We start from the raw sequence: 10000 nt of genomic DNA on the forward strand, positions 1-10000 counted from the left end.
TATACACATATCAAAATGAGGATATTTTACTGTACTAGTGTAGACAAATTCAATTTGCATTTCACTGTTTAAGATAAACATAGTACATGTTCCTACGTGTGTAATTCTAAGCTTTGTGCTTTAGTAAGAACAGAGAACACATTGTAAGTAATTTAACTTGATTTCTTCTTATTCGATTAAATGTCCCTTTACAAATTGTACAAATAGTCCTGAAATTTAGAGCTCTCTGGTTCTATATGTTATTTTTTTTTTTTTTTTTTTTTTTTTTTTTTTTACAGTACGCAGTAATGAAATCAAGACGTTTCAAAGAGGAAGGGAGCGGGATGTATGATAAGCACAGGATACGCGAGGCCACTGGCTAGTGATATCCAAACCGAGAGCCACAATATTCCAAAGCGAGTTCGTGTTTACCATTTGGGAATGCAACTTTCGTTTGTTTCGGACGGCAGAAATTCATGAAACAGGTTAAGGTAAATGTATATTTATGTGAGGAAAGAAGAGCGTTTGAGTGAATGACTACTACATATGTGATTACGCGAGTCCGGGGCGTTATCACTAAAATAAAAGTTGAGGGGTCTCCGAGGGACAGGAAGTGACGCATCCGAAATGGGGATTTTTTTTTATATCGCAGTTATTCCCGAGCATTTTGGAGAAAACTATAGTACTTATATGTTGAAAAATACTGTAAACGTGACAACTCAGGTAAAAACGGAGATCAGGAATCTCTGTTATTTATTTATCTAAAAAATTCTGCTGCGTTAACATCCAAGGTCATTACCGACGTATTCAAAATATACTCGTAACGACAGGTTGGAGCTTCGGGGTGAAGCCCCAGGCTAAGTCGTTTTTTGGTTCACGAGGCGATGTTTGTGGACTTCCCCAGAATTGTCAATGGACAAAATAAACAAATGTGCCATACACCAAGCGTAACACAGCATTTTGACAGAGTACGGGGGCGAAAAGAGTAAAAATGAATTAACGATTAGGATAATGGACAGAAGGGATGAAGAAAAGAAGGAAAATGGTTAAGGGAGGAATGAGGCTGGGAAGAAACAAGTTTGCCAGTGAGGTCAGTCAGGGCAGTTAATGCACGAGCTTTGGTTAATGGTTAATGCTTTAAAACAAATAAATGTGCTAGACATCAAAGGGTATATAGCACTAAGGTAAAGTATTATGGTGGAAAGGGTTGAGTTCTTTATTATAACAAAATGTCTTAAATTTCAACGGTCATGGTATTACAAGATAGTATGGTAGTTGAGGGGTGGAAAGAGAGGGAGTGAATGGGGTAGGCTAGAGATTAAAAAGGGGAAGGGTTTAGGTTAAAAGTGATTAGCTCAAATGGAGGATATTTATGTAGGAAGCAGAATAGATTGTCAGTTGAAAATTGGTTGGTTAATGGTTAAAAGCAAAATAAATGTGCTAGACATCTAAGGTCATGTAGCACTATAGTAAATGGTACTGAAGGGTGGTTGAGTTAGTGATTAGTTGTCAAAGCTGAGCAAAGGAATTGACGAGTAAATGGGTTAAGGTCGGGTAAGGTAATGTATAGGGGTTAGATCAAGTGAAGGATGTATATGCATTTGAGGAATGAAAACAGGTTGTTAAAGCAGAAAGTGTGAGAAGTTGTGGGAGGGATCACGAAAAATCGGTCCCATTTGGCTGGGCTAAATAGAGTATTTAAGAATTTTGTAGAGATGGGGGTAGTAGAAGGACGGGGGCGTGTGGAAGAGGGTGTATTGTTGAGGGAGGTAGTGTTATGGGGAGGTGGACAATAAGGTTGTAAGGTAGTAATAAGGGAGGATGGGGTAGTTGATGAAGAAGGTTGTGGGGGTATAGTTGTTGAAGTTGAGCATGTTGGGAGAGTAGAAATGTCTCCTGGGGTGTTGATTTGGGTGGATACTGTACTAGTAGGCATTGAGGAGGGTATATTAGCTGTTGTGTTCAGAGCCGTGGTCAAAGGAGAGCCTGGGGTCAGGGAATCGGGCGAGTTTGAATTGGTGAAGCTATTTGATGAAGAGGCAAGCCTCATTGCCTCTAATAATGGTATGGTTAATGGTTAAAAGCAAAATAAATGTGCTATTTAATAATGGTATAAAATCTTCATTGTTGGCCATGGTAAGCCTGGAGTATGTTGGGGAGAGAAACGGTCCACCCCTCAGGGTCCCTTGAGGGGTAAGGGCTAGACAACTAAAGCAGGGGAATACCGTACCCATGGCTCCCTCAGGCCGTTCAGGACTGGCACAAAGTCAGCCTTTCATCCTTTCAGCACGGCTCTCACACCTTAGGAAGTGGATAGTAGAAGGGGTTGGTGAAGGGACAGAAAATAAAAAGCAGGAGGGGGAAAAAAAAGACTATGCAAAATTTGTTGAGTCGAGGGCTGAGTCCCAAGGTTGAGGATTTCCCCTGCATTGGGTCCCAGTCCCTCCTAACCCCCCCCCCCCCACGACAACAACGGGCAAGGGATTGGGGGGGTGTCAGTTGAAAAGGTAGGGGATTCCGTGAGGATGTCTGGCAGATTGGAACGACTGCGGAAGGAAAGTTCACCTACTTGTTTTCAGGGCATTGTTGGAAGTGGAGGGTATTGTCAGAGTAAAAGGCTGTAAGGGGAATCACTAAAACGAACCCACTTGGCTAGGAAGAAGAGGGTGTGGTGTGGAGAGAGGTAGTACTGCTGGGACGAGGACAATAAAGATGACGAGAATTAATAAAGGAGGTGTGGGTTGAAAATTAAGAACACTATGCAGTAAGAGGAGATTAAGTGAAGGATATTGAGAGAGAAGAGGTTTATTACTTAAGGTTGAGTAATGACCTTGGTGGATGATTCGGAATGAATAAAGTTGTCAACAAGCACCGAGATAGCAGTAGCTGTGGTCCTAATTTGTGACCAAAGGAGAGTCAGACTCAGGAAACCAGAAAAGTCATTTCATATAGGCTAGTTGATGAAGAAATCCTCAGTGCCCCTAATAAGGGTACACAATATTCAATATTGTCCACAGTGAGCATGAAATAAGTAGGAGAGAAACGGTTATCCCTCAGGGTCACCTTGAGAGGTAATTGCTAGACGGCTAACCAAGGGAATACCATGCCAATGGCTCCCCATGGCCTTTCAGGACTGACACAATGCCAGCCTTTCATCCTTTCAACATGGTTCTTACACCGTGTTGGAAGTGGATGGAAGAAGGATTGGAGAAGAGAAGCAAAAGGAGAGGGTGAGAAAAAAAGACCATGCAAAATTAGGGCCAAGATAGGGGCAATTCTCAATACTGGGCTTCAGCTCCCGTCTTCTATGCCCCTCATGATAACAAAAGGCATGGAATTGGAGAGGGGGGGAGGGCAAAGCTGATACAGAAAACAAATGAAAAGTCAACATAGAAAGAATGATGAATAAAAAAAATAAATAAATTGTGCTGCTGTCTACTGACATGCCTTTTTTTTCTTTTTTTTCTCCATTTGAATTCAAACAATATGAAAACCATCATTTGCAAGTTCACTCTATTTTTACGTGCACTGGTTATAAGAAACTTGCATACAGTTACACCAGTTGTACAAGTATATTTCAGAATTCTAGCTTGATAACATACCTCAAGAGTAAATCTGTCTTAGGGTCCTTTACTGCAACAAAGTGTATGCTATTCTGGGATCCAACTTCATTTAGGTGAATAAAACATGCAAGTATTTTGCCCAATAATGGGTATTTTTGGTAATAAAATAAACCATCACAAGGTCACCTGCCTTGCAGAACATGGAGAATATTATCCATTAACATTTAAATGAATTACTATACATACTAACAATTTGGCTAAAGTGTATGGACAAGAAAATCCCTGTGTTGCCATTATCATCAAAAGCATTATATCCTCTTTACTGCAATGTTAATTAAATAGATGATGTGACGAAGAAACAATGTGGTACCCTATTAACATTTATTTATAATTTACAAGTTTGGTAAAAAATACCAGTCATTTTTATTCTCCTTCTGTTCCCTGAATCAAAAAATACCTTTCTGATGTATGAATCAAATACCTATAAAAACATTCAACTCCTCATCTCAAAATCTGTTAACCATAGAGCAAAAAGAAATCAGCTGCATAACACTTCATTAATAAACGTTGACAGAGAAACCCTTTCTGCTTGCACTCCAAAAGTTGTCAAACATTCTTGCCACCATACTTTAAATGCAATTTCACTTGGTATAATACAGATGTGAAATTCTTGTACCATCCATACTTTTCTTCCCCACAGCAAATATGCTCTTCCATTTCTTTTTCTTCTTCTTCTTCTTCTTTTAATCTGTGATGGAAACAGCCCATGAATTTGCCAATATGCCAAAAGGGATTTTAGGTGAATGTAAGACCAGCCTCCTTGTAGGTGTTGAAGATCTTCTCAATGGAATTGACATAAGCAGCAGTACGGAGATCAATGCCCAAGTTATACTTGATTGCAGTTCTCATGATGGCCTATGATGAAAGTTTGAGAAAAAAATATGAGTCAACTGCAAATAATATTCAGAGAATAAGCATACTACTAAAATGAAAGAAACTCATCTCCAGGAAAGACATAAAATAATAACACTTTACTAAACTAATACATACTGACACTTTATCTTAGTGAATGAAACATTTAGAATAAAGTAACTGCTTAAATCTTGAAACAGGAATAATGACCCAAAAACTATACCATAACAAAACCCTTATCCAAAAGAAAAGAATAAATAACACAGGTATGTGTATATATAATAGAAACTTACTCTGGCAGAGCGTTCCATGGAGTAGTCCAAACCAGAGTGGACAATATCTTTCTCAGATGCACCCTGTGGCATAGATAAAATAACAAATTAATCAGTTGTATTTTAAAATATAGATACAATCATTTGACCATGGTACTCACTAATAAACAGATGTTACCAATATAGAAAACATGATGACTAGATATATATATGTCCTATTATATATATATAAATTGTTATCTACCAAGAAGATAAAGCAAATACATAAATATTTATACAGGCAAGTCTCAACAACACACATGCAGTGATGGTCAGCAAAACAATTATATAAAAAAGAGAATTGTGTCTAAGAATAGAAGGTAAACAGTGCCTTAACCTAAAGAATTAATTAACGTGCATAATGAAGATTAAGATAAAAACCATCAATCCTTACTGTAATATGCACACCATACATCTAATGTAGAATGTAACATTTATCACTACTTGCCAATCTACCTAAAATTTGAGATATATTTTGACCTTTTACAACTACGAAGAATCTTTCCCAGTCGTTTAACTTCAAATTCAAATGAATGAGTGCATTTATAAGTAAGGAAACTATTTTTAGGGAGAATTCAAGGATTTTATACTGATTAAAATATAAAAAAACAACAAACAATAACAACAACATTAATGCTAAAGACAAAAAAAATAGTGAAGTGGACAGAGTTACAACAAGAATAAAAAGAAAGTCTGGGGGCTGTCTGTTCAATTATTTTTTTAGGATTGCCAAGTCTAACATCTTAAGTCTAAATGCCTGAACTAAGGACTTTCACAAGAGTAGATTATAAGAACTAACAATAGGATGTGAAGTTCAGCCTTATGGTTTATAATCATTTGATATGTTGTGCTATATGTTAGCTACAATTTCTTCAGATCACTTTATTAAATATTATATCATCATTCTGTTACTGCATTATCAATTCACTCACACTATAATATTGTATTAGTACAAACATCTAACATTTATAAAAACACACACTAGTTTTTTTTGTTTTCGTTTATATAACCATAAAAATGGTCTTAATGTGTCTTCCATCACAGCCCTAAGTTGAGATTAATTTACTTAACAGTAAATATCACAAGCATAAATACTTTTCATATACTTTTCTCTATTTACACAACACACAATCATCAATGTTTGAAAAACACATATCCAAAATAAAACCATGATGTGAAAATACCAGGAAGAAACATATAAAGAAATAAATCCCCCCCTCCATAACCTTGAAAGCTTAGTATTACCCACACACTCACACCTACACACTTTAGTGTACTCATTTTATTTCTCTTATTTGCTTCAATTTAAGGTCCCTAGTTAGCAGATACCTTCAGTTAGTAAGTGTGGTTTGCAAATCTTAAGTTTAGGTTTAGTGACTTTTACTGTATCTTTACGTACAGAAACGCGTTCCTGGAAAGCCTCTGATGGCACGATGGGAATCTTGCCACCCACACGACCAAAACGCCGCTCAAGAGACTCCTGAACAGATTCTGTAGGAGGGATATTCTTGCTCGTAATAGAAAATTTGGTAAAGGTAGTAGGGTATAGGTAGTAAGGTGTTGGGAAGATGCAAAGAAGGTTACTGATATTTTGGAACCTTCCATGTTTTGGCCTTTCTCCTGCTGTTACCAAGATTGAAGGAATTTCCCCACTTGTTTTGCCCAAGTAAATTTTCAAGTCACCAATGACAATATGCACTTGTGCAGTAAATATTGGCATGAACTCATAGCAGCTAGAGGTGAGGTATGTACAGACAGCCCTCTTAGTACCTGTTGTGCAGGAAAAGCTGAAATATAAGAGATAAAAGTGGGTGATTTGGGACTAGCAATCCAAATGCAAAACAAATCTAACACTGAACAAATTTACAAAATGGTCAGGCAGGTGAACAGGGACTCACAGCAATGCGACTGGCAAACTTTTCACTGGGAGTTACTGATAGTTCCTGCTGAAAGTGTTTGGACAGAGAATGGGACACAGAGTCTGCAAAATAAACAACCTGGGTTATAATGCTCAAGATTACTTAATACAGGCCCCAAAAGTGTGAGAAATATACCATTACCTCTTATCTACTTATACAAAATAGTGATTATTCTTTATGTAACTAAAAATTCAGTGACACATTTTGGCTTACATATACAAACAATTAAGTCAACAACTTTATTTCCAGATTTTCATGTTATCTAGAAAACTGCAATAAAACAAATTTGTCTTCTCTCTACTTCTCTCCTTCCAATCATTATTTTTCCTTAACCTCTTATTACATTTAAATTTGCCCACTTGGAGTAGATGTGTAATTGCGTTACTTAATAAAACATTGATGAATAAGAAACAAGTGCAAATGGCAAAGAAAACAAAGGGTAGGTTTGATCTGACCAATACTAAGATAAATTATTATACCTGATTAAAAAATATCTTTCCCCTGCAAATGAACTGTGAAATTAGTTTTCCTTAAAGTAAAAAAATAAAAATAAAACAATACAGCTCCAAAATATTCTTAAAATCATCATATACCTAACAGTTAAGGGTACATTCCCCCCCCTTCTATTATCTTTCACTTGTATTATAAGAAACATTTAGACAAACAAAAACAGTATTATAAAGTGGAGTTTCTAGTGATAAACCTTCTCTCAACTTATCAATTACTATTACTGAACTTAAAACAGAGTATATTACCTAACAGATGGTAGTTGGATTCTCTCTCATATTTGAAGGTAAGACGACCATATGACACGTGGTTGAGATTCTTCAGCCATTCAAAGTATGACACAGTCACACCACCAGCATTGATGTAGAGATCTGGGATGACCAAGACATTCATGTCCTGTAGAATCTGGTCAGCAGCGGGGGTCGTAGGTCCATTGGCAGCCTCAGCAATGATCTGATGCAGAAGTGTTGGTGTGTTTAATAAATATTCCCATAAGTAAATAGTTGCTAAAACTCAATATTAAATGTCACTTAATCAAACATCAACATAGAGTCATGTCTCTTAGATAATTTAGATCTTCCTATATTTGTAAGTCTTGATTGTAGCCTAGATGACTTTCCACACAATCCCAAATTAGAAACTAAACCACCACAGAATGATGGACTTCTTACTGATCATTAGCAACCATCAAGACACTAAAAAACACAAAAACTCTGGATCATCTTGCCTTGGCCTGGATCTTATGTGCATTGCCCTTGTGAATGACCTTCTCAATAGCAGCAGGAATGAGGATGTCACACTTCTCGTACAGAAGGTTCTCTCCTTCGTAAGTCTCAGCACCAGGGAATCCCATGATTGTACCATTCTCAATCTTCCAATTCTCCAGTTCCTATTAAAAAAAAAAAAAAAAATCAACAATAACAATCAATATTACACCTCATTAAAGATTAATATTTAAGATCTAATGATCATTCATAAATGGCATCAATATATTAAGTAATTCATATATTTCTAATTTATAATTGATCAATTAATTCCTATCCTGAGGGGAGCATTTTACGACAAATATATCAAAAATTAATATCAATCTGAATACCAATTACTAATATAGATCCCTACCATAGCTGTTACAGTAGTTATTACCGTTAATATATCTATCATATCAAGTAAACAGTGATGTACCTATAGCTTTTATGATAATGTGACACTCCATTGATTCACTTTAATTTGAAATAAACAAATATCAAAATGAATAAACCAATAAGTCTGTTGCACTCTTACCTTAGGATCAATACCATTGGGGTTGTAGATTGAGCCATCGACTTCCTTGATACCTACGCAAGTGGCTCCTGCACGGTGAAGATATCTCATACTGTGAAGACCGACATTACCAAAGCCCTGGAGATAAGATTATAATGTACTGCACAATTACAATTAGGGAAACAAAAGAGAATACACACATACAGAACACTAAACGTAATGAAAAGCTACTGAAAAGAACAAAAGAAGTCAACATATTGTGGCCTTAGTGCTTCACCTAACACCTAACAACTCACTTGAGAACCAGATAAAGCCTATTACAAAATGAATCTTGACCTTTTTTTACTTGTCTGACAACATGAAACTGACCTGCACAATGAAAGTTTTTCCACCCCATCCAGGAGTGATGCCAATCATGGACATGTATGAAGCCTCATTGATGAAGTTTTCCAGCCCGTGGAACACACCTCGCCCAGTGGCAGATGTTCGGCCGTGGATGCCACCTTGGTTGATGGGCTTGCCCGTGACACAGGCATGAGCATTGATGTCAAGATGTCCTAAAAGCAAGGGATGATTTAGCAATACACTCATTTTCATGACAATTAACTTAAATACTTTTGACATTTTTTCTCTCTTTTTTATTAGTCTGTATCATATAATTCAACAAAATACGTCACTTAGCTTACCTGTTCTAGTTACATCACATGCACTATTCTAACACCAATCACATAATAATAATTTTAAAGTCACACAAAAGTGCATTTGCTGGTTATCTTTTCATTTTATTTTCTAAAATTTGGTATCTTCTGTCACCATTTAAATTATTTTAAACTAATCTCATTCAAAAGGCTTGGAAGGTATCTATAATCACCAAGTCAATAACAAACCAAATCATCTTCCAAAAGCCAATTAATAATTACACTATGCAAAGCAAATCTGCATCTGATATTAATAAGCTTTTAATATATGAATCAAATTTTAATGGCTAAAATTACACCAAAGCATATGATCAAATCAAGTGTCAACTATTTAGATTATAAAAACAGTGCAGGTGTAAAGCACAATCTTTCAAGGCTGCTGTGAGTTTGTTTGATTATCTAAAACTGTTAAAATATAATGCATAAATTATTTGCACACAATAAAGATTTTGCTGATATGAGATAAAAACAAAAACAAAAAAAAGTGCATGTTAAAGAATGTTGATCAATCAATCACTAGTGCTTCCCAAGACAAGGTTATTAAAAAGCAAAATTAGTTCTAGCTAATGGTGGAGCTAAAGTATAATGGAAGCAATACCTTCTCTTCATATATAGCTCTTGAAGATACTCTGTCATAATAATTAGGCAGCTGTTATGAGGCCAACAATGTAATATAAGCAAATGCCAAAGTTGACACTAAATGTAATATCCTTGTAATAAACAGAGTGAACCAGTCATGCACTTAGGGAGCTATGTTAAAACCCAGTTCTATCAGCTATAGTAAAATAAACAAAAAGTTTTACATAAAAAAAGGCTAGGGGAAGTGGCAGAGAGATTACGTTTAAACAAAT

General features: G+C 36.1%; 1 protein-coding gene across 6 annotated transcripts in view; it reads right to left on the bottom strand.

Moving 5' to 3' along the window:
• Nucleotides 1–3673: 3673 nt before the first annotated feature.
• LOC125027610 (glutamate dehydrogenase, mitochondrial-like) overlaps nt 3674–10000 on the bottom strand; it is a 38786-nt gene continuing 32459 nt past the window's right edge. For 4 of the 6 annotated variants that reach the window (XM_047616728.1, XM_047616729.1, XM_047616725.1 and 1 more), the window contains exons 6-12: nt 8821–9008; nt 8473–8589; nt 7919–8080; nt 7440–7644; nt 6165–6256; nt 4748–4810; nt 3674–4457 (exon numbers count right to left, since the gene is read on the bottom strand). In XM_047616728.1, coding sequence (XP_047472684.1) covers nt 4338–4457; nt 4748–4810; nt 6165–6256; nt 7440–7644; nt 7919–8080; nt 8473–8589; nt 8821–9008 — 947 coding nt within the window. In that variant the 3' untranslated portion in view covers nt 3674–4337. Of the gene's footprint in view, nt 4458–4747; nt 4811–6164; nt 6257–6663; nt 6747–7439; nt 7645–7918; nt 8081–8472; nt 8590–8820; nt 9009–10000 lie in introns of all 6 variants that reach the window. The other 2 variants (XM_047616730.1, XM_047616727.1) reach the window with 1 other exon arrangement.

This window comes from Penaeus chinensis, chromosome 7 (assembly GCF_019202785.1).
Source record: "Penaeus chinensis breed Huanghai No. 1 chromosome 7, ASM1920278v2, whole genome shotgun sequence".
Classification (NCBI taxonomy): Eukaryota; Metazoa; Arthropoda; class Malacostraca; order Decapoda; family Penaeidae; genus Penaeus; species Penaeus chinensis.